The sequence below is a fragment of the Garra rufa genome, chromosome 3 (genome assembly GCF_049309525.1).
Source record: "Garra rufa chromosome 3, GarRuf1.0, whole genome shotgun sequence".
Taxonomy (NCBI): Eukaryota; Metazoa; Chordata; class Actinopteri; order Cypriniformes; family Cyprinidae; genus Garra; species Garra rufa.
Genome location: NC_133363.1, coordinates 13,489,265 through 13,513,370, shown reverse-complemented (window position 1 = coordinate 13,513,370; position 24,106 = coordinate 13,489,265). Strand labels below are relative to the sequence as shown.

General features: G+C 36.1%; 3 protein-coding genes across 3 annotated transcripts in view; 1 reads left to right on the top strand and 2 right to left on the bottom strand.

Annotated features, from left to right (window-relative positions):
• The first annotated feature begins 1,835 nt into the window (after positions 1-1,835).
• On the top strand, positions 1,836-9,269 carry cdt1 (chromatin licensing and DNA replication factor 1). Its single transcript, XM_073835722.1, has 10 exons — positions 1,836-2,407; positions 2,770-2,919; positions 3,005-3,240; positions 4,527-4,721; positions 4,831-4,976; positions 6,139-6,239; positions 6,350-6,538; positions 6,770-6,913; positions 7,583-7,784; positions 8,750-9,269. Exons 1-10 carry the CDS (start codon positions 1,901-1,903, stop codon positions 8,911-8,913), a joined length of 2,034 nt encoding a protein of 677 aa, XP_073691823.1. The 5' UTR covers positions 1,836-1,900; the 3' UTR covers positions 8,914-9,269.
• A 482-nt stretch (positions 9,270-9,751) lies between these two features.
• On the bottom strand, positions 9,752-12,982 carry aprt (adenine phosphoribosyltransferase). Its single transcript, XM_073835728.1, has 5 exons — positions 12,844-12,982; positions 12,627-12,730; positions 11,998-12,131; positions 11,823-11,901; positions 9,752-9,945 (listed from the first exon to the last, which is right to left on the bottom strand). Exons 1-5 carry the CDS (start codon positions 12,918-12,920, stop codon positions 9,806-9,808), a joined length of 534 nt encoding a protein of 177 aa, XP_073691829.1. The 5' UTR covers positions 12,921-12,982; the 3' UTR covers positions 9,752-9,805.
• Positions 12,983-14,747: 1,765 nt separating this feature from the next.
• Positions 14,748-24,106, bottom strand: part of galns (galactosamine (N-acetyl)-6-sulfatase) — a 60,688-nt gene continuing 51,329 nt past the window's right edge. The window contains exons 13-14 of the mRNA XM_073835725.1: positions 17,465-17,582; positions 14,748-14,995 (exon numbers count right to left, since the gene is read on the bottom strand). Coding sequence (XP_073691826.1) covers positions 14,909-14,995; positions 17,465-17,582 — 205 coding nt within the window. The 3' untranslated portion in view covers positions 14,748-14,908. The remainder of the gene's footprint in view (positions 14,996-17,464; positions 17,583-24,106) is intronic.

The following is a 24,106-nucleotide window of genomic DNA, read 5'->3' as shown; positions in this document are numbered from 1 at the left end:
CTTGCAAGTCTTTGGCTGTACATTTTAGGTTTTTCCCAGTTGCTCAACATTTTATGATATTGTGCTTTTTTGTTCAACACCCTCAAAGGTTTTCTGAGGGTGCCAAGAATAAGGCTGCCAGATGTGTCTTTAGAAATGTTTAATGTCTTGGAAATCTTCATGTAGCCTTAGACTTTCTAATTTAATTAAAAATATTTCTTCTCTGTAGCTTTTGTGAGAGCTCTGTTGACTTTACCATACTTGCTTGTCAACTTCAGCACATGCATGGGCTACATGTATGTGTAACAGTCCAAGCTAATTCTGTTTTTTTTTTTTTTTTTTTTTTTTTTTTGTGTTTTAAGACAATAATAAGTAATAATCATAATAATGTGTGACTTAAAAACGACAATGTTAAATAGGGATTGAATAATTATGTCATAGCTAGGTTATTTAAAAAAAATTCTATAACTCAAAAACATTACATTATATATTGACATTATCACTTTTACTATGCCAGTAAACTCTTGTAGATGCAATTTTTATAAAATCCTGGATCTTCAGAAAAACTTGTAGGCTATTTGTAAAGTACTGCAGTCTCTGGGGGGTTGAATAATTTCGATTTTGACTATAGCCATGTAGTAGTATTGGCACTATCTGCCTGTTCCTTAAACTCTATAGTGTCAGCAAAATCCAGTACTAATTAACTTCTAAACAAGATGCACTGATATACTGTACATAAACTCTTTTCAATACATATTTATTCAATAAAACATATCCTTTAATATTTAATACATTGTGTTTTAAACTTACATTTACCCTTGTATGGGTTTGTTCTGTACAAATGACATTAATTTTCTTTAAAACTGTTGTTTTTATAAGACATATTATTGGGAGGTATAAAGTGACAACTGATATTTATTTTATGTAAGACGTCTGCTTTACTGTTATAAATATCTAATTTTACATTGCAAGCTATTAAAATGTCATCTTATTTTTGGTCACATAAATATTAACAACTGGACCAAACTGCATAAAATCCAGATGTTTTTGTTCCTACAAGTATGATATTCTCTTATAGCAAACTATAAGAGGGGTAAATGGCTAATGGGTGAATAAACTGCTTCTTTATTTTAAATTCTTTCTTTTTTTCTTAAATGACTAGGCTATTATTTCATGGCAGGCTTTACATGGTTAAAACACCCCATTTAATCCACTCTTTTGAAGTGAGTGGATAAAGATTTTCCAGCTGAAAGCAAAATACATGTAAAAGCAGCGAGTCTAAACAGATGCATATGTGCATGATATTTTAAGGTTTTTAATGTTTATGCATGTTTTAATTTTAACGTTTTAAAGTCATACTGTTAATAAATTAGCAACTTTTTTAAAATAACTTTTTTTTAAATAAATTAGCAAATTTTCTTTTATAGCAGTACACAAAAAGCTAATACAACTGTTGCTTCATTCACACTTTTTGTTGAATGGATTGCGGTGCTTTGACCGCAAGATGATTGATTTATCTTGAAAACTGCTAATTTACAATACAATAGAAGGAACATTCACATTCATTCCACGATCCAATCACGCTAAACGTGCTAAAATATAGAAAAAAAAAATAAAGTGTTATATAAAAATGAAAGCCAAAACGAATCAAATAAAGTATTTTTATTTATAAATGATTATTTATAAAGCATTTTATCATTAAATGTGGATATAACACCTAATATTATGTTTTTACTGACAGTCAGTGTGAGAATCTAGTGTTTGATCAGTGGATGTGGGGCGTGGTTAAAAGCCAAGCTCTGCCTACATAAGTCACGTGGTCCGATTTCGCGCGAAAGTTAGTCTAGGAAGAAGTTCCGGTGGGACAACAACAATTACTGCACGCCATCGAGAAGTGCAGGAACCTTGTTCAAAACGAAGAATGGCTCAAGCTCGAGTTACCGATTATTTTGCACAGAGTAAGAAGGGTGGCGCTGCTCGATCTCTACGGTCCAAGGGACAAAAAGTGTCAGGAGATGTAGTGGAATCAGCGGTGGTCACTAAACCAAAGACGTCGTCCAGAGCTACACGCTCTTCACGTAAAACGACGCGGGGTCCTACTACACCAGAACCGCAAAAACATGTTCAACAGGAGTTCCTCAAAGTCATCGATGAGGCTTTATCAGCACAAACAGCAGATACCGTGACTGACCTACGAGATGTAAGTAATGAAGGCTTAACGGCGAGTCCCCGAACTCCAAAACGGACCTCGGCGGAGTTTGATGTGTGTTCGGTGCTATTCCCGTCCACAACCGAACAGCACAGCAGCGCCAAGAAGCGTATGAGGGTCAATGCGAGTCAGAACTGCAAAACTTCACCAGAAGAGCCCACGGTTCAGAAGACTGCGAGGAAGAAGCTAGATCTTCTGAGAAATGGCGACAAAGAACAGGTATATATCGCATAATGGCGACTAACGTTACATTTTTCATTATCCATGTCTGTCGGTTTTAAGTTTTGAATGTTTGTTTTGTGTACTGGGGCTAGTTGCATAAACAGTCACTGTCTTAACTAGTTTGACTAACAGCTGTTAACTAAGTGGTAATTAGTGTTACTTTTTGGACTCAAATTACACTAATTTATGTTTTATATAACGTTACCTGACTTAAAATAGTCATTACTCTTGCAGAAAGCTAGACGACTAACTAAGACTAGTCTAAACGGTATATGCAACTGGCTACTGTTCTGTAAATGTTTTTGTGTACTTAGTTTTGTTTAATGACTACTAACCCAGTCTGTCTTATTTTGATGTAGACCGTTGAGCCCTTGGCTAACAGCACCCCTCAGGCACCCCAACAAACTGCCAGCAAAGAGTCTAAAAATACTGTTAATCATAATGCAAATGGCTCCCCTGTAAACAAAACGAGTGGAGACGATAAGTCCAAGCGGACAGCCAGGAGCAAGGTAACGCATGGGAGTCATCACACCTGTGCAGGAACCTCCTGGTGTTTGTGAGCTTGTCATTAATCAAGCTTCTTTTGTTCTTCAGAAAACGTTTACAAGAGAGGATGTGGCGGCATTGAAGTCCAAGCTGCAAAAACTCAAAGGACAGTCTGAAACTGTGACGACTCCCTCACCTGCCCCCGTGAAGGCACTAGCGGAGCTGAAAGCGAGGCTCGATGCAGCCCGGGAGATCTCCGCCAAAGTTCAGCAAAGAAAGGCTGAGCGAGTTGCAGAGGATGCTAAAGCTGCTGAGGCACAGGCTGGGCCTAAACCAGAGGAAAGGTGAGGTTTGCTGGTCAACGTGCCAGTGTTTTTTGGTTACTAAAGCGTGACTTTAAAATTGGAGTTACCTTATGTGATTTTATGTACTTTTACTTGGTGGACCTTTTTAAAAGTTGAAAATTTAGCTTTATTAAACAATTATGATATGAGGTCTGGGCCTCAAGTCTTTAAGGACCACTTAAAGCTTTAAATTTCATAACAAACATTTCTCCCTGTTAGTAGATTTTACTGATATTGGCACTGTAGTTTGTTCATTACCTTAAATGCAATTACTGCATTTTTCTGACACGATAATATCAGTCTAATTTTGGTATATTGATATACTGTTATACAAATCTTGATTCATGTAAACTACCAGTCAAAAGGTTTTTTTTTTTTTTTAAATTCCCATTCACCAATTCTGCATTTATTATCCAGAGTACAGCAAAAAAGTAATATTTTGACATTTTTACTATTTAAAATAACCAGTTTCTATTTAAATATATTAAATGTAATTCATTCTTGTGATTTCGAAGCTTAATTTTTAGCATCATAACTTCAGTCACATGATCCTTCAGAAATCATTCGAATCTTACTTGCTGCTCCAAAAACATTTGTTATTATGTTAAAAATGGTTTTCCCAGGTTTCTTTGATTTAATAGAATGTTTAGAAAAACAGCAATTAACATGGTAGTGTAACATTATAAATGTTTATCATAATTATACTGACTCCAAACTTTTGAATGGAATAGTGTATAATGTTACAAAAGTGTTTTATTTCAGATAAATGCTAATCTTTCTATTTATCATATAATGCTGAAAAAAAGTACTTGATTGTTTTAAATATTGATGATCATGATAAATGTTTCTTGAACAGCAAATCAGCATATTAGATTGATTTCTGAAGGATCATGTGACACTGAAGACCGAAGTAATGAGGCTGAAAATTTAGTTTTGATCACAGGAATAAATGAAGAATTTATTAATTTGAAATGTATTAAAAAAATTAGTAAAACATTTTACAATATTACTGCTTTTGCTGTATTTTGGATCAAATAAATGCACGCTTGGTGAGCAGAATAGATGTGTTACTGTCCAAAAAAAAAAAAACCCAACCATTTGACTGGTATTTTTATATTTTTAAACTGTTACTTTTTGTATGGGATTTTGTATGGGCATGCAGTATTTATTTTGTGCAGGTCTTAAGGTCCTACGTTTTATTTCAACAACTTTTCAGACACCCTGGACATATTTGCGTTGTTGGTTCTGTAGTTTAACTTCTGAGTTTCTATCTCTTTTTGTTTCAGAGAGAAGCTCCCAGCTTATCAGCGTTACCACACTTTAGCTCAAGATGTGCCGCCTGGTCTTACCCTGCCCTTCCAATACAAAGTTCTAGCTGAGATGTTTCGCAGCACAGACACCATAGTTGGGATGCTGTTTAACCGCTCTGAGACGGTCACTTTCGCCAAGGTCAAGCAAGGGGTCCAAGACATGATGCGCAAGTAAGAGGCTGAATAAAACCATATGCTAACTTGTTTGTGCCGTTCTGGCTGCTGGGTAACTGTGTGGTCAGTCTTATCAAAGGTAATCATATTTTTGCTTTCCTCACAGGCGTTTTGAAGAGAGCCATCTGGGGCAGATAAAGGCTGTGTACCCTTCTGCCTATAATTTTCGTCAGGAGAAAAACATTCCCACTTTCAGTGCCACTGCAAAAAGGTCCAGCTATCAGCTTACAGTGGAGCCAGTCATTGAAGAAGGTGAGAATTTTCAGAGTTTGCTAAGAAATGGTAACACTACTTTTGAGTGATAAGTGACTTTATAGCATTAGACTTTGTATCAGCTTTTAGTTTGGGTTGCTTTTAAGGTAAAGTAAATTTGGGAACGCAATATGTGCCAATCATCTTCCAAAGATGCTTTAAAGGGGTAGTTCACCAAAAATGAAAATTAATTACTAACCCACATGTTGTTCCAAACCCGTAAGACAGGGGTCACCACACTCGGTCCTGGAGGGCCGGTGTCCTACAGAGTTTAGCTCCAACCCTAATCAAACACACCTGAACCAGCTAATCAAGGTCTTAATAGGTATACTTGAAACTTCCAGGCAGGTGTGTTGCGGCAAGTTGGAGCTAAACTCTCCAGGACCGAGTTTGGTGATCCCTGCCGTAAGACCTTCGTTCATCTTTGGAACACAAATTGAGATATTTTTGATTAAATCTGAGAGCTTTCTGACTCTCAATATACAGCAACGGTCCTTCCATAAAGTTATTTTAGTTTTTTTTTTTTTTAAATGCTAAACTTATTCTCGTAGCTTCATAAAAATATGATTGAACCACTGTCACATGGGCTATTTTGTCGATGTTCTTGGTACCTTTCTGGGCCTTGAATGTGGAAAAACCCTTGCTGTCTATGGAGGGTCAGAAATTTGTGTTCTGAAGAACAGTGAAATGCATCAATACTAATATATGTGACCCTGGACCACAAAACCAGTCATAAGGTAAAATTTTACAAAACTGAGATGTATAGATCATATGAAAGCTCAATAAATAAGCTTTATATTGGTATATGGTTTGTTAGGATAGGACAATATTTGGTCGAGATGCATCTATTTGAAAATCTGGAATCTGAGGATGCAAAAAAAAATCAAAATACTGAGAAAATCACCTTTAAAGTTGTCCAAATTAAGTTCTTAACAATGCATATTACTAATCAAAAATTACATTTTGATATATTTATAGTAGGAATTTTACAAAAAAATCTTCATGGAACATGATCTTTACTTAATTTCCTAATGATTTTTGGCATAAAAAAAAAATCAATAATTTTGCTACAAATATACCCCAGCGACTTGAGACTGGTTTTGTGGTCCAGGGTCACATATATGGTTTCATTTAATCATTAATTTCATGTTTTTGTGCCCAGAATTCAACGGTACTCGTCCAGTGTTGTCAGCCTCTCGTCTTTTGGAAAGAAGGCACACTTTTCACCACAATCTGGTTGAAATCGTGAAGGGGCACCACAAGGTAAGTGCAGGATATGGCTCATAAAATACTTCTGCTTGCATTTCTGAAACCTAGAGTAGTTTTAGATATTTTGATTTTGGCACAATCGAATCATGTCTTGTCTGATGCAGGTTTTCCTGGCTTCCCTAAACCCTCCCATTATCGTCCCTGATGACAAACTGACCCGCTGGCATCCGAGATTCAATGTGGATGAGGTTCCCAACATCAAGCCAAGTGATTTGCCTCAACCTCCCCAGACTGAGAAACTGACCTCAGCTCAGGAAGTGTTGGACAAAGCACGTGCTCTCATGACGCCAAAGGTGAGCATCTTAACCTTGTCTTGTCTGGGATGATACATGGGTTTAGTTTTTAAAAATCTTTAAAATAATTGTTTTATTAAGAAATGATTAAGCAAGATTAAAACTTAATTTTAGGCCAAATTTATATATGCCTGTATAAAGAAGTCTGTATAATTGGAATTTCATTCAGAAACAAAAGTTGACCAGGTATCGTATGATGCGTCACTGACTTGTTGGTTGTTATTTTTCTAGATGGAGAAAGCCTTGGCTAACATGGCCTTGAAAACGGCAGAAACTGCATGTGCTAAAGAGCCAGAGACTTCAGAAAAACCTGCTGTGACCGCAACAGAAACATCTAGTGCCCTTAAAGGAGTTTCTCAATCACTGCTGGAGAGGGTGAGTCAAAAACTTCTTTCCCCTTAATACACTTAGTGTGTTCGTACTTGTTTGGTGTATTTGGTCCTGGTCCGCTTAGCGTTCACACTGGCATTTTTGACCGCAAACCTAAAAATATCAAACCTAAAGGCATAGTGATACGTTCACAACTTGATTGAAAAGGAAAAGATGCGTTCGACTTAAAGCGGCACTGTGGGTGTAGGATATCAAAGTACCAATTCACTGATCGGTCTGCTCAGTGCTGCTTTAAGTTGGAATACACTCAGTGTTGTATGCTGGACTAAGTGGGCTCATTGTGTATGTTTTTTATTTTCACCACCTGCAAACTCACAAATGGCTCATAAAAGGCACTTTACCTCATTGCTCTACATTTCCCCTCTGCTCATTTTGCATTAAGTCCTGTTTTTTGGTTCGTTTGGAAGCATTTGGTCTGTGTTGCGTTCATATTTCATTTGAACTGTGCCAGAGTCCGTTTGGAAGTGGACCAAGACCCATCTTTTTAGCAATCTCAGTCCGCCTGCTTGGTGCACACGAGGGTTTTGAAGGCAGCGTTTACACTTCCTCAAATGAACCGCACTAACAGAGTAATCGAACCAAACATGACAAGTGTGAACGCACCCTTAGTGTGTGTGGTTTCAAGAATCTAATCCATATTTTCTCTCGATTCAGATTCGTGCTAAAGAGGCTCAGAAACTGCACGCTACTATGACACGGAACCCACAACAGGAGGAGCGCCTGTCGATGATGTCACGGCTGCCAGAGTTGGCCAGGATCTTGCGAAATGTATTTGTAGCAGAGAAAAAGCCAGCCCTTACCATGGAGCTTGCCTGCAACCGCATGATCGCTAGCTACCGATCTCCTCTCAGTTCTGGTTAGTACAGGTGTTTCCTGTTGGTTTTCTTATCTCAGGATTTACCCGAGACCATAGCTGCTCCAAAACCTACTGAGCTGACTTTTAAAAGTACCTTATGACTTTTTAATTGAAAGCAAGTTTATCCAAAATAGTGCCAAAATGTCCTCAGATTTATCAAGATGTTGAGTTTGTAAATTTTAGCACTACATCACTTGCTCACTAACAGATTCTCTCCAGTGAATGGGTGCCGTCAGAATGAGTTAAAATGGCTAATAAAATGTCACAATCAACAAGTAATCATTTAATGTCTTGTAAAAGGCTGCACCCATTCACTGAAGAGCATCCATTGGTGAAGTTATGTAATGCCAAAATTTCTCCAAACTTGTTCTGATGAAGAAACCAATTCATCTACATCTTAGATTGCGTGAGAGGGACTATTTCTTTAAGTTTGGAGTGTTGCTTCTCTAATTTTGATACTTAAAAGTGCACAAATGTGACCCTGGACCACAAAACTTGAGTCTTGAGTAGCAGTAGCCAGAAATGCGTTGTATGGGTCAATATTATTGACTTTTATGCCAAAAATCATTAGTAAATTAAAGATTATGTTCCACAAAGATATTTTGTAAGTTTCCTACTATAAATAATATAAACTTAATTTTGATTAGTAATATGCATTGCTAAGAACTTCATTTGGACAACTTTTAAAGGTGTTTTTCTCAGTATTTTGATCTTTATTTTTGCACTCTGATTCCAGATTAAGTAGTTGCTCATCAGCCAAATATTGTCATCCTTACAAACCAAATCTCAATTTTAAGAAGTTGATATTTGGCTGGTTTTGTGGTCCACGGTCACAAATATTTAGAACGCTTACCTTTTTATTTTTGCTATTTATTAACTAGTTTTATTACAGCTAGTGCTTACAAGTATAGGATCATTTTCCTTCATGTTTTAAGCTTTGTTTCCTAAATTTTATTCTTATTTAGATGAAATGGAGAAACATCTTCGCCTGTTGGCTGAGTTGACACCTGCGTGGCTAACAATACATCCAATCAGGAAGGATATATATCTAAAGCTGAATAAGACTGTGGATCTGAACATTGTGCTGGACAAACTGAACCAAAGGATGAAGGAAGAAGAGCGTATGTGAAGAAATTTAAACAAGACTGTTGAGAAAAGACCATGTGCAATATTTTATGGATTATGCCTGGATTTTAACTTTTAGATGACTTATTTTTGCAAGTTCAGTCAGTTTTGCATTCTCCAAGACTATTTCAAGTTGGGCGGCCACTACGTTTTAACTGCTGTTGATCTGTTGTGTGATTTTGGTTCTTTGCATCTTAGCAAAATAATTGAACTGTTTATACAAAACACTTTTTACATGTCTACATTTATGAACAATGTCGGTCTACCTAAGTTTGGCATCTTTGGTGACTTAAACCTTGTGGTTCATCTAGTTCACCAATGTGCGTCGATTCATTAACAATAAACTAGTTCATGCAAGGAGCATAGTTTCTTATTTACATAATCTGGACGCTTGAGTCTTTACACTAATTACCTCTGATGGCATCTGAAATTACACACTTGCACTTTTGTATTACAGGTGAAACAGTATGTGAAAAGACTAGCACATACAAGTTCTCAGTATTCATAAAACAGTTGGTGTAAAGTAGTAGCTTGCTATGAGATTCTAAAGTGTGCTTTAGAACTATTTTTCTGTCCCATGTGGCCACGTGAGAGGATTTATGAAACTGCATTACTGAAGATCATGATGGCATGGTGAGACTACGTTCACACTATATAAAACATGCTCGTTTACTTTTTTTTTTTTTTAAGCAGCTGCTTAAAAATGATATTTATTCAACATTCCACTATGGTTATATTTCATAGAGGTTTTGATGGTCTTAATTCCACTAAGTCTTACAGTAAAATTGACTGGAATTTCTTCACGTTCCTGAACCATAAGCCATCATGTGAATAATAAATAATTAGTTTCAGACGGCTAAGATAAAACAGACTACGTCATGTAAGCAGTAGTACTGTCAATACTGTAGTAGTGAGAACACAGGGGTTGATTGCAGCTTTTCAGATCCATTGAGAGACTTGAGTTCTATCACCACCAAACAGCCCAGCACCTCTGCCTTCAGCTTTTTGATCAGCTCACATGCTGCATACAGGGTTCCTAACAAGAAAAAACATGTATTGTTACTGTTGGTACATTAAGCAGCACTATAGGCATCATTAATCAACAACTGCCTATCTTGGTGTAAAAATACACTTCCAGTCAAAAGTTTAGCGTTAAATGAGTTTTGTTAGTAATTGTAGTCTGTTACTGAATTCAAAATACATGAAAACTGCAGTTAGTACTTAAGTTACTTTTGACCCAACTCACTTATCACCTTGATTTAAATAGGTGAATCTTGTACCATTGTAATATTAAAAAGAAAAAAAAAATCCATTCTCTATCATAAACATGAAGTGCATTAAACATTACATTATGCCAGGGTTTGCTAAACTGGGATTTTTTTTTTTAAATAGCTGCAGAGGGTTGGTATGGAAGCCTTTTCCACCACTGAATAAAGAAAAGGTAATTGTGACTTTTTGTCTTACAAAAAAAAGGCCAGACTTGTGACTTTATATTGTGGAATTCTGAGTGATCTCTTACAATTCTGACTTTAGAACACGCAATTGCAAGTTTATCTCAATTCAGAATTGTGAGATATAAATTCACAATAGCTAGAAAAGTCAGAATTGTGACTTTATATCTTGCAATTCTGACTTTTTCCTCAGTTGTGATATAAACTCAATTGCGAGAAGGTCAGAAAGAGTCACAATTCTGACTTTTTTTCTCGCCAATGACTTCAAATCTCTCAATTCTGCGAAAAATAGTTTTGAGATACATACTCGCAATAGCTAGAGAAAAGTCAGAATTGTGACTTTATATCTTGCAATTCTGACTTTTTCCTCAGTTGTAATATAAACTTAATTGCGAGAGTCAGTCGCAATTCTGACTTTTTCTTGCTAATGACTTTATATCTCCCAATTCTGCAAAAAATTGTTTTGAGATAATTTTATAAACTCGCAATAGCAAGAAAAAAAAGTCAGAATTGTGACTTTATATCTTGCAATTCGGACCCTTTTTCTCAGAATTTCCGAGTTTATATCTCACAATTCTGACTTTACAACATGCAATTCCGAATTCATATCTCACAATTATGAAAAAAAGGTCAGAATTGGCAGATATAAACTCGTAATAGCGAGAAAAAAAGTCAGAATTGCGAGAGACAGACTTGCAATTGCAAAAAAGTAGTAAACTGCAAGTTTTTATCTGACAATTCAGACTTCATAACACACAATTGCAAGTTTATATCCTACAATACTAAGTAAAAAGTCAGAATAGTGTTTGTATCACACAATTATGAGAAAAAGTCAGAATTGTGAGATAAGTCAATTACATTTTTTTATATTTTAGTCAGTGGTTTCCATAGGAAGGTAAGTTGATGAGAAGCTAATAACTCAAAATGTCAAATTGACTAAACTTACCAAAAATTTGTTTATCTGCATGAGAACACTAAATATACAAATGTTTTGCTAACTTACTGTGTTATTACCTTAAAAATCACAAGTAAATATTGCATCTATTGCATTTAATGCAAATCTACAAATTTGTGTTTGTATAATTTGTACATTTAATTCAAACTGTAATGATAAATTGTAATGATAATTCAAACGTGTTTGTCAGGAGCTGATGAGGTATGCAATGTTGAGAAAAACTCCTTGAAAGTAAAATGATTTCCAAAAATCCAGTGGTCAAATGCTGTCTGGCTGTCGATAAAAGGTAAAAACAATGCTAAATACGTGACTTTTCCAACGTGATTAAGTAATGTTTGAAGATGCACCTGCGCGAGCTAGTGCAAGACAAGCATTTATTTTGCTAGATAGAAGACTTATTCCTCGGCTGGGATTGGACCTTCGACTTGTTGGCTCCTATTGAAGTCCACTATATGAAGAAAAATCCTGGAACTAATACTTTAAGTAAAGTTTTAAAATCTCACTCACCTCCAGTAGCCAATAAATCATCAATGATCAGGACCTTCTGTCCTGCAGAAACGGCATCTTCCTGCATCTCTGCCTCGGCCTGAAACAATACTGCTGAATTACAGAATGAATTGACTTGCATTCTAACTGCACACAGGCTAGATGTGATACTGGATCATTTAAAAACTAGAGTTACCTTTGCGTACTCAAGACTATAAGCTACTGATAACGTTGGTCCAGGGAGCTTTCCTTTTTTTCGGACTGGAGCAAATCCCACTCCTAATCTCTGAGCCAAAAGCGGCCCAAATATAAATCCTCGAGCGTCAAGTCCTAAGAGAGAACAAAGAAAACATCACTATAACAATACTCCAAATGCAAATCCTTTGCTAGTCAAAAAATTCTACGAAGGAAATATGAAATTTTCATGAAGGATTTTAACAGATCGTTTTAAACAACTAAATAACAAGTTTGTCAAGATAACTTGCTAGGGTGTTGCTATGCAGCTGCATAATAATTCCAAAATAGGACCACTATGATCACTTAAAAGAAAAAAAATGTCTTTGTATGACATGAAATGATAAAGAATTTAAACCAACTCTATCAGGAATGTTTTCTACTATAGGATTCCTTGTGTGATATAACGGTTCTGTAATTCCAAATGAACAATATGCATTACAGTATATCACACAATCAATTAAAACCCTGTAAGAACCCTATTTTATTTAGCAATAAAAATCCTTCTTCCTCCCACAAGGGTTATCAGGAGTTTTGTAACGTGTTGGACTTTGTAACAATGCCACACGCATGTACTAAATGCTCTCTTACCGACTATAATATCCACATGAGGGTACGTGCGCCTCACATGCTCCTCAAACAGATCTGTCACTGCAGCCAGTGCCTTCGGATCCTTCAAGATGGGACAAATATCCCTGCAAACAAACAAAAACTATCTGAACTTGCTGCCAAACCAGTGTTCCGCTTTATTCCGCACCGCATTTAACAGCACGTCCGTACTGAAATTACACTGTATATGAATACTCACTTGAACGGAATCCCTTTCGTAGGGAAATCATGGAAAGTTCGAACGCAGTTTGAGATAAGATCCAGTTTCTCTGCCATGGCACACGCTGGGAATATTTGGACTGAGACGGGAAGTTGTCCACGTGCTCAGGCAAACCAATAACACACGCTTCCTCACCACATGACATTCACGTCATCAAATGTAGCTCAATTGTATCTACATAACTGTTTTTTTTTACAAGCATTCATTCATCGAAAAAGAAAATGTCGCAAATAAATTTGACGTGGTAGAAGATATGAAGGTATGAAGAAGGCGGGCTATATTTAACTGCTTTGTCATATGTCCTTGTTTACATTTTCAATTAATATTATTTCCCCCATACACTTTAAATATAATTAATGACACAAATAACACGTATGTAGCCAAAAGACAGTTCCAGCCGTAATAAAGGAGGAGGGGAGCACCGACATGGGACCAAAGAACAATTTCCCAGCGGATTCTGTAGATCTGGCAGCTGTTGTGAAGAAAACAAACAGATTCTGCACAGGAGACCAAGCAATTACTTTGCTTTAAAAATAATATGGATCATTTTTAAATAAATATTCTGGTAACACTTTACAATAAGGTTCATTACCCTGCTGAAAAACCAACTAAAACCAGCCTAGGCTGGTTGGCTGGTTTTAGCTGGTCAGCAGGCTGCTTTTAGAGAGATTTTGGACACTTTCCCAGCCTGGGCAGGCTAGGAGACCAGCTAAAACCAGCTACTTCCAGCTTAAACCAGTTAAGACCAGCCAACCAGCCTAGGCTGGTTTTAGTTGTTTTTTTCAGCAGGGTAGTTAATATTTGTAAACTAATTTAGTTAACCAAACTAAGAATGAGCAATACTTCCCCTGCTGAAAAAAAAAAAAAAAAACAGCTAAAAGCAGCCTAGGCTGGTTGGCTGGTTTTAGTTGGTCATAGCTGGTCAACAGGCTGATTTTAGAGAGATTTTGGACACTTTCCCAGCCTGGCCAGGCTGGTCTTAGCTGGTCAGGCTGGGAGAAAACCAGCTAAAACCAGCCTGGGCAGGCTAGGAGACCAGCTAAAACCAGCTACTTCCAGCTTAAACCAGTTAAGACCATCAACCAGCCTAGGCTGGTTTTAGCTGTTTTTTCAGCAAACAAACTGAGCAATACTTCCCCTGCTGAAAAAACAAACAGCTAAAAGCAGCCTAGGCTGGTTGGCTGGTTTTAGCTGGTTTAAGCTGGAAGTAGCTGGTTTTAGCTGGTCTCCCAGCCTGGCCAGGCTGGTTTTAGCTGGGGGTCTCCCCGTTTGACCAGCCTGGGAAAGTGCCAAAACCCCTCCACCAGCATTTATTAAGTTAATGTTAATTTCAGTATTTACTAATTATTAAAATCACAATTTGTGTTTAACAACTTTGAACTAACATGAGCAATGTATTTGTATTAACATTAACAAAGATTATTACATAATGTAGTAAATGGTAGCTATTGTTCATGGTTAGTTTATGTTAGTTAATACACTAATGTTAACAAATGACATCTTATTGCAAAGTGTTACCAATATATTCCGTCAAATGCACAGTCATATGTCAGTTAAAAAATATTCCATTGCCCCTTTAAGAAAAAATCAATGAGTTGACTGATTTAAATGGATTTTACGAGTCAATACAAAATGAAACAGTATAATTTATTGTTTAACTTAAACAATTTAACAGTCAAGTACAGTAAATTTACGTTATAACTAAGATAAATATGAATGATTATAGTGTGTTTTAGTAATTTTGTTATTGTCTGAGCTCCAGTGAGTAGTCACTCCGTCTGTCAGTAGATGCATGTGTTCAGCTCTTCTGGTTAAACAAAAAGTAAGCAACATTCATAGACACATAATATTCTAAAATGAGAACTACACTGAATCACAGCATCTCAATATCAAAATCAATTTTATTTCCCTTTTTTCTGTGTAAAACAATACATTAAACACTTAAAATGCAGAGTAACAGTCACACAGAAAATAATTTTAAAAGATCCTTAAAATTAAATCTGACTGCGAGAGGTCTTTATAAAACTAATTATGGATAACTAAATTAATGTGGCCAGTCACACTTATATGGATTGGACTCTGGGGGTTGAAGACATTTGCCCAACTTCTCACAGCCAGGAGGACTCCAGTTCTAGGGAAGATGAGAAACACAAACACGTGAGGGCGCTGTTGCACCACTAGATGTTAAAAGATGCCTATTGTCTATTGTGAACCTAAACAATCTTCCAGTGCATTAATGGCACAAAATAAAGACAATTTTGCAGTGACAGACAAATCTACAAAGGCTGATAATAAACAAAGCACTAACTAAATTTGGGCCAACTGCTGCAGAATTGGTGCAAACTGCTGTCCCACAATCAAAAAACACATTTAAAAAACATTTAAGTATTCAAATCCTAGATGTTTAGCAAGATCCTTTTATTATCTATCGAAACCCACAATAATATTAAAATATCAGTAAGCTTAATATATATAAAATCATCATTTAGTGGGTACTTTTCAATTGTCCCAAACCCTAACCCCTAAATTTCAACATAAAAATATTGAAATAATTTTTGTTTTTAAAATATATATATATATTTTAAAAGGTGAAGTTAATTTTTTTTTGTTTTTTTGTAAATTATGAAACTTTATGTAAAAAATGTGTCCTGCATTTTCATGTCACTACCGAAACAGTGTATGTTTTAGTCCATTGTCCGAGACTAATTTTAACTACACCCCTACATATGATGAGACAATATTTATGTGTCCCTCTCTCCATCATTTTGAGGTAAATGAGTTCAAAAGTATGAAAAATCATTAACTTTAAAGAATGTCACTACCAAACACCATTTCTTTATATTTAAGAACACTTTTTTGGGAGTTATTCCATAACATTTAGTTTTATATGTGTACAATTGTTCAGAACTGTCTTTGAGCTAGGTTCAAAAGCATCTGTCACTACCAAAACATTTGGTGGAGTTTCTTTAGTGACAGTTTTTTGGGGTGTTATCCCATTAAATTGTGACTACCGTAACAGTTATGCAAATTTTAATATTTTAGGTATGCTTCCGTAGAGTTTTAGTATGTGGGTTAAAATTCTGTAATGTGATGTGGCCACTACCAAAACATTACTGTCAATAGAAATGTGCATTCACTACCAAAACAAACCAAAACAAACTGAAAAGTTTGAAATCAGTATGATCAACTCTTTGGCTTTTAAAAAGAAAAAATAGATTCAAAATACAACAAATCTCATAAATCACATCTGAAATAATATTAAAATTGTAATTGTTATTGATTAAACTCTGAAAACGTCTTTATAAAATAGAATATATATATATTTACAAGGAAAATGTGAGCAAAATCTTAATACTTTGTTTCAGTGGTGACAAATTTGGGGACAGGCCAAATAGTCCAAAACGTTCTGAGAATACAATATGAGAATTAACTGCACAATTACTAGACATGTGTACAATGGATATTATACAACTTGCATACATACAAAATTTGTGGAAAAAGACATTTTTTTCAAGACGTTCCCAACTTCAAAGCAGTTCTGTAGAATGGCCCATATGCTATTTTATACTCATTTTACATTACTTAAATAAAATGTTTAAATATGGCATTTACTAAAAACAAAGTAATGAAAACAATGTGCTGATGTGATAACATATCCTGTTGTGTGAAAAAAAGAGAAAAAATTAAAAGAATTGGACAGAATTAATAAACTAGCTGCAGCTTGACAGGTTTGGATCTATTATACCATTTTGTTTAATTTAAGAAATTTACTAATAGCAGGTTTAAATGTCACAATTATTCACAATACAAGTCAAAATATTGCTTGTTAAAATGAACCGAATGTTAATTTCATATGGTGAAGACCTAAGGAAAAACTAAGGTTAAAGGAGTAATTCACTTTCAGAACAAAAATATACAGATAATGTACTCACCCCCTTGTCATCCAAGATGTTCATATCTTTCTTTCTTCAGTCGTAAGGAAATTATGTTTTTTGAGGAAAACATTTCAGGATTTCTCTCTATATAATGGACTTCTGTGGTGCCCCCGAGTTTGAACCTCCAAAATGCAGCTTCAAAGGGCTCTAAACGATCACAGCTGAGGAAAGAAGGGTCTTATCTAGCAAAACGATCGGTTATTTAAAAAAAAAAAACACACACACACAATTTATATACATGTAAACCTCAAATGCTCATCTTGTACTCTGTGTAGAGATTAAAAACTATATAAATTGCAAATGTTTTTAGAAAATAACCAATCGTTTCGGTAGATAAGACCCTTCTTCCTCGGCTGGGATCATTTAGAGCCCTTTGAAACTGCATTTAAACTGCATTTTGGAAGTTGAAACTCGGGGGCACCATAGAAGTCCACCATATGGAGAGAAATCCTGAAATGCTTCCTCAAAAAACATAATTTCTTTACGACTGAAGAAAGAAAGACATGAACACCTTGGATGACAAGGGGGTGAGTACATTATCTGTACATTTTTGTTCTGAAAGTGAACTACTCCTTTAAAGGTTAAATCAGATCTGTTAACACCTACGCAAATGTGACAAACTTGTGTCTCAAGTGACAGTATCAGTCAACCAATAATCATCTCACCATGACAGCCAGGTCACACATGTTGAGCTGTGGCATTCCAGGGATCAAATCCTTTTGATGCTGTTTCACTACTTCGGTCACCTGTCTAAATACATCCCGGTACTCCTTAGACTGGACCCTTTAAAGCAAACAAAAAAGGGAGAGGTCAGAAAAGAGATATGTACTTGAAAAAGCACACTTGTTTCATATTAGAGTAAAGAAAATTAGATTTTTCTTTTTACTTACAGTGAGAAGTTCTTTACAAGATGCTTAATTTTATTAATGCAGAAAAAATATATTCAGAATTTCCAACCCTTACATGTTTTTGTGAGATACACTCAATTACCATATAGTTGTACCATGATATTTACACATTTACACAGAATACCATAACATACACTAACACATGTCCAAAAAACATGGTTGAAAACACATTCTAAAGTTAATTTACAGTCAATTATGCTTCGACTTCAAAGCAATAGCTGATATTTGCTCTCGGGTAACTCTGTTTACATCAGCTGCATCATCTTCGTCAATTAAGAACTGTCTTCACAGCCTCATCTTAGCACTGAATATAAAATAGTTTTAATTAATTATTCACTCATGCATGGTTATTACAAGATAATGCATGGAAAAATATGTGACAGACGGGCAATCCCACCAAGAACACACACACACACGCACGCACCCACACACACACATGCAGAGGTCCCTGAGCGTTGCCATTTCCACAGAAGCGGTCATGTGTCCTCTCATTATTTGTGTTGGGCGGCATCCCACACCCCTGCGTGGTGTGCAGGGACCCTGACGGTTTCAAAGGAACGTTGTTCTCAATAGGACCTGTAGGCTTAATGGGCTTCTGAGAATGCGTGTCTGCGCGAGAAACACGCAGACAAATATCACCACTGCAATTACGGCTGTAATACAAAGGCAGGCAGCACCTGTGTCAGGCCTGTCCCCTGCTCTCAAAGGCAGCCTTCTGATTGGCCCCTGGGGAGGGGGTGTGTACGTGTGGGGTGAAGTGTCAATTAATGTAATTACCCTGGGCGCTGTCCGACTCACACCTCCAGTTTCTACAATTCTGCCCTCCCCCGGGAAAATCGGGCATGAGCCGCACGCTAACATCTGCTCCCCTCTCCCTTAGCCCAGACCAACAGTCTTCACCCAAAACGGCCATTCCCCAAAACACTGAGATACATTTCTTCACTTCAGAGAGATTTTAACTCTGTCAGTAATTACTTACCCTCACGTCATTCCAAAGCCGTAAGGCCTTTGTTTGTCTTTAGAACACAAATTAAGATACTTTTGATGAAATCTGAGAGCTTTCTGACCCTGCAAAGAAGACATTCAACACAACTACCACATTTAAAGGTCAACTGAAGTGCCTTGAAACATGCAGCGTTATTCTGTGGTGACGTAATTTCAACTGAAACTGGAAAACAGGGCGGGACATATCGCCCAGCCCAGCCCACTATAAAAAAAATTGCCAATAGCGTTCGATTTATATCTGCTAGGGCCAGAGCCGTTGAGTTTGGTAAAGCCGGATTTGTAAGCTCATGACAGCCACAGTCTAATTTAGATTTAATATGAAACTCTTACTAAAACAAAACAGTGATCGAGCCAAAGTCCAGTGTAGATTGTGCGGGCTGCCGTGGTTCGTGTGACACAACGTGAAACCAGACCTCATTTGCCCCAGTGTAAAGCAAATTAACACAGTCTGAATCATTCCCTATCGCCTACATTGTGCACTACATGGCATGCACCATACATAAAACACTAACACTGTGAACAAGTGACCGATCTCAGTCACAGCCGCAACGTGTATTTATAGTGTATGGGGCGGGACGGGGGCTACGGACTCTAGAAAGCATTTGATTGGACAGAAGGTTTGATGAGAAGCTGAAGTGCAGCATGATATCATTAAAATCGTTAATTCATATTGGCGGAAGTGAGAGATTGTACGTTTTGAATGGTCATATCTTGTAAACGTGAATTTTGTCCTTGTTTTGAAGCACAGTAGATTATAAATAACCTTAAGGCTTACATATCCATACTAAAAGCCAAAAAACTTTCATTTTGATTTCATGGGGACTTTAAGGCACAGAAAGGTAGTAAGGACAATGTTAAAATAGTCCATGTGAGACCATATGAACAAGGACTTGGTGTTCTGATGTAGAACCCAGATGCGCTGCGCCTTGTTTACAAGCAGAGGAACACATGAACTATCTAAACGATGTCCTTACCATCTTTCTGGGCCTTAAACATGGTATTTCTGTAACCGTTGCTGTCTATGCAGGGTCAGAAAGCTCTCGAATTTCATCAAAAATATCTTTATTTGCGTTCCAAAGATGAACAAAGGTGAGTAATTAATGACAGAATTTTTGTTTTTGGGTCAACTATCTCTTTAAGAAGTTAAGACTAGTGGTTGACCAATAACAATGACTGACTGGAATATAACTGCCATAGAATGCTGCAGGGATTACATTTTTGTAGGCCAAACCCTGAAAACAAATTAGCATTCCATTTCCCTCAAGACAATGTTTTTTTTTTTTTCCTGGGTTTTTGGTTATAAATAAGGTCTGTGGTTAACACAATCTTAAAGGTGCCATAGAATGCATTGATACAGTATTTTAAATTGTTCCCTGATATCTACAGGTGAGGGCAAAAATTCTCCAGAAATGGTTTTACAAGTCCATTTACAACCTTTGGATTTGAAATGGTCTGTTATTACCTTATTTGGAAGGTTCCTGAATAATAATGAGGAGCTCTGCTCTGATTGGCTGTTTCACAGAGCGGCTCGCTCTCACACAGCAGTAAGGAAACACATGGAGGAAATATACATATATACTGTATAATTACGGAGCTGGAGTCGCTATTAATACGCGGGGCACTGAAACTTTTGAGATCTGCGATCACATGTGCTCTGTGTAACGTTATACTACAGCGGGAGTACTTACCACATTTGACAAGTTTAGATGCTGTCAGCAGTGATCAGGATCTGCAAATCATTCGCCATCGTCCCCGCAGTCATCTCTCTGTTTATGTGGTAAGTGAAACTTATGTACTGCAATATAACATGCTACCACTAGCATTAAGCTAACCGTCTCCCTTTAGTGGCTCGCTTTATTTTATTAGATCGCCTTATTTGTTTTCCGTGCCTTTCTGAGTTCAGACACCAACCATCCCTGCACTTAACATCCCCTGCACAACCTGGAACATCACATTTATTCCTGTGATCTGCCATTTTCGCTATTGTCCTCGCTTTGTTTTTTCACAATAGCCTACCTGCAGAACTTCTGATGATTGGGCTATGCAAATGTTGGGGGCGTAACTATTAATGATAACGAGAATATTACGTACTAGTCTGTGTTATGTCGGAATTGACCTATTTTTTGGTGGTCTTTTGTTATTATTCAACTATGACAAGGTAAATACAGTTTTCCATTCTATGGCACCTTTAAGATATTTTCACATTTTTTTCTACAACATAAAATACGATAATAAAACCCCCTTGTGATTTTTTTGTTTAAAAAAAAAAAAAAAAAAAAAAACATTTACTCACTGAAAAGTGGCTATATGGGACTACCAGTGTTGGGAAAGTAACATTTAAAAGTAATGTATTACAATATTGCGTTATTCCCTAAAAAAAGTAACTAATTATATTACTTAGTTACTTTTAATGGAAAGTAATGCAATACATTACAATATTGTGTTACTCCCTAAAAAGTAACTAATTACGTTACTTAGTTACTTTTTAAATTTGGGAATGGCTTGCTTGTTTGTTTTTAATAAAAAGTGCTATTTTTTGGCAAAAGTAAAAGCCCTTTCACACTAAAACTGAGGGATCACATAAATTCACGTCTGTAGTACAATGCAGGAAAAGAAAGTTCAACACTATTTGTTAGTTTATCTAAAAATAAAAAAAATTCATTTTGAGGAATACTGAATCTGTGAGATAAATAGGCTAGAACTACAATAACATAATGTTTACACAGTGCACACAACGCCTCTGCATTTATTCCCGATTTCTCTTAACATGGGGACAGGAAACCTGTCAGTCAACAACTGGAAAAACAGAAACAGGCATTGCTTATTTGAAAAAGTAACTCAGATATTTTCTTGTAAATTAAAAAGTTATGCATTACTTTACTAGTTACTTGAAAAAAGTAATCTGATTACGTAACTTGCGTTACTTGTAATGCGTTTACAGAGGCTGTTGCGGACATTAAGCATAATCACACTGAACAGGTAAACTTATCTACTCACTAGTCTGCTTTCACAGACTCATTGTGTCACTTCTGCAAGCTACTCTAACTCAAGCTTTCAGAAAAAAAAAAAAAAGTTTTTTAAAGCCTGAAGGAAAAAAACGTTGAATCTTTAAAAACCTTAGTCAGGCTAGCACTATATTTAATTTTTGACAGGATTAAAATCCAAGGCTGTGGAGGATAGAAGTACAGAGCATTCAATGGATTGTACTGTTGTTTAACAACAAATTGATTGTTCAGGTAACAATCTGACAAAAACATCTTTCCAAAAAAACTTTCAGTCAACAAAAACTCCATAACACAGTTTGAAAGTTGAGAGTTTTAACTCTTGTACAGTGCATGCCATGGTCAAGACTAAGTCTATCCCTCAAAACTTTGTTTTCATTTACATTAAATTCAATATGGCATCAAAGAAGGACTGCCAGTTTCACATCATTTCAAGTTTAGAATTTATATACTTGTAATTTAAACAGTCAACTAGTAAATTCTGGTAGCATTAGTTTGTTTTGATGGGTCTTTTAATAAATTATATATTATAACCTTGAGCTGCCAGATGTAGATTAGAAATAATATCCTTTGGAGATGTTCTGTGCCAGGGGTCAGCTGCAACAGCTTTAGCCAAGTTTAACCTTAGATGTTCTAACTATTTGACTGTTCCACCTTTAAACTCAGTTGAAACATAATTCTGCATCAACCAAATATTTACAGCAGCCACCAACCAGGAATAATGGTTGAAATAAACTAGCAGACCTACCGGATTACATAGCTGAGCTCATGTTTTACCTGACACACTTAAATCATTTAGACATAAATGATGATGCTGACATTTATGCTTATTTACTCAGTCATTTTTATGACCAAATGACTCAGCAGCTCTCAAGCATGAAACAGATGCACATGTACTTGCTAGTTTTCAACACAAAAGTATAAATCAGTATTTGCTGTATTAATACTAATGACTAACAATTCAAACAATTGTAAGTATACTATTTAATGTATACAATTCTGTTAGGTGTACAGTTTTTTATAATTATTTATAATATTACAATTTATTTATTTTTTGTTTTAGACACATGCTTACAAGACCATTTTATGTGGCAATAAATTACATTATGTAAAGTGTACAAGCTACAAGATAAATCATGCAACAAAATCAAAGAAAAGGTATGTAGTTTCGTGCATTTTTGGGACTTTGAAGTCCCCTACATTTTCATAATTACAATGGATAGCAGTACCCGCACATTTGTTCCTGCTGTAAAGCAATCTGCACTCACATACGTCCAGAACAGATGTTTCGAGGGAGTGTGGGAAAGAAACAGAAACCATTTCTACAATATATTTCTGCATTCAAATTTCAAGGGTGACATTCTCAATCAAATATTCCCCCGCACCCTTGTAGTCATCAATTTTTGGAGACTGAGTGAGTGTGATTTTGTGATAAAACCTTGAGCATGTCAAATGTGTGGGATAATGATATCTCAAGATTTACAGAAATTTTGTTGATAATGATAATTAGATGGTCTTTTGCTTGAGTGTGTTTTTGTGCTGGTACTTTGACAGGTTTAAGACTGCCATGGACAGCTGACTCACAAACATTTGATATTATTCACTTCATTTTAAATATTCTATTTTTACCATTCGTCATGTTTTTTTTTTTAATTCTTTTTCTATTTAGAAGTTAAATGTATCTAACAGCTTTTGTCAAATTCTTAAATTTAATTAATAAATTCAAATAATAAGACCAGTGGCGTACGGGCCCTCCAGTCATTATGGGCTCCAACTCGGTTAACTTGTTGATTTTACGTAACGTTTCATTTACGGTATAAATGCTTGGAAATAATATTTCACGTTTTTAAGTCTTGCTTCTGTCAGTTTTATGATTTTATGATAAAATAGAAACAATTTTACGCTCTTTAATTTGTAGTGAGATAACTACATTCGCCTCAGATCAAGCAGCATATGAATCAAAGATCTTTTCCTTTTTAAAATTTGCAGCACAAAATAAACATGAAAAAATATTTGAATGCATGTAAAAAAAATGAAAAAAGATGACGCCTCATGAAATCGATCAATCAGAGTTTAAAAAATGTCATTATAAAACGGTTAGTTCCATTCCTCAATTCTGATTGGTCAGCAGCTGTGTCGTATTCATGGGGCAAATTCCAAATGGAAGTGCGCATCCCTACGCCCTACTCCCTCCGAAGGGCAGATCCCTTTGAAGTGAGTTCTTTTAAGGGAGTAGGGCATTTCTGTCTCTTTTAACCGTTTGGAACTCCCTTGGCGAAGGGAATGACTGACGAAATGTTACCTTGACAACGCTGCGCATACGCGCAGCATCCTGAATGAATGAATAATTAAATAAATATATATATTTACTTAAAATCTTGTCTAATGTTTT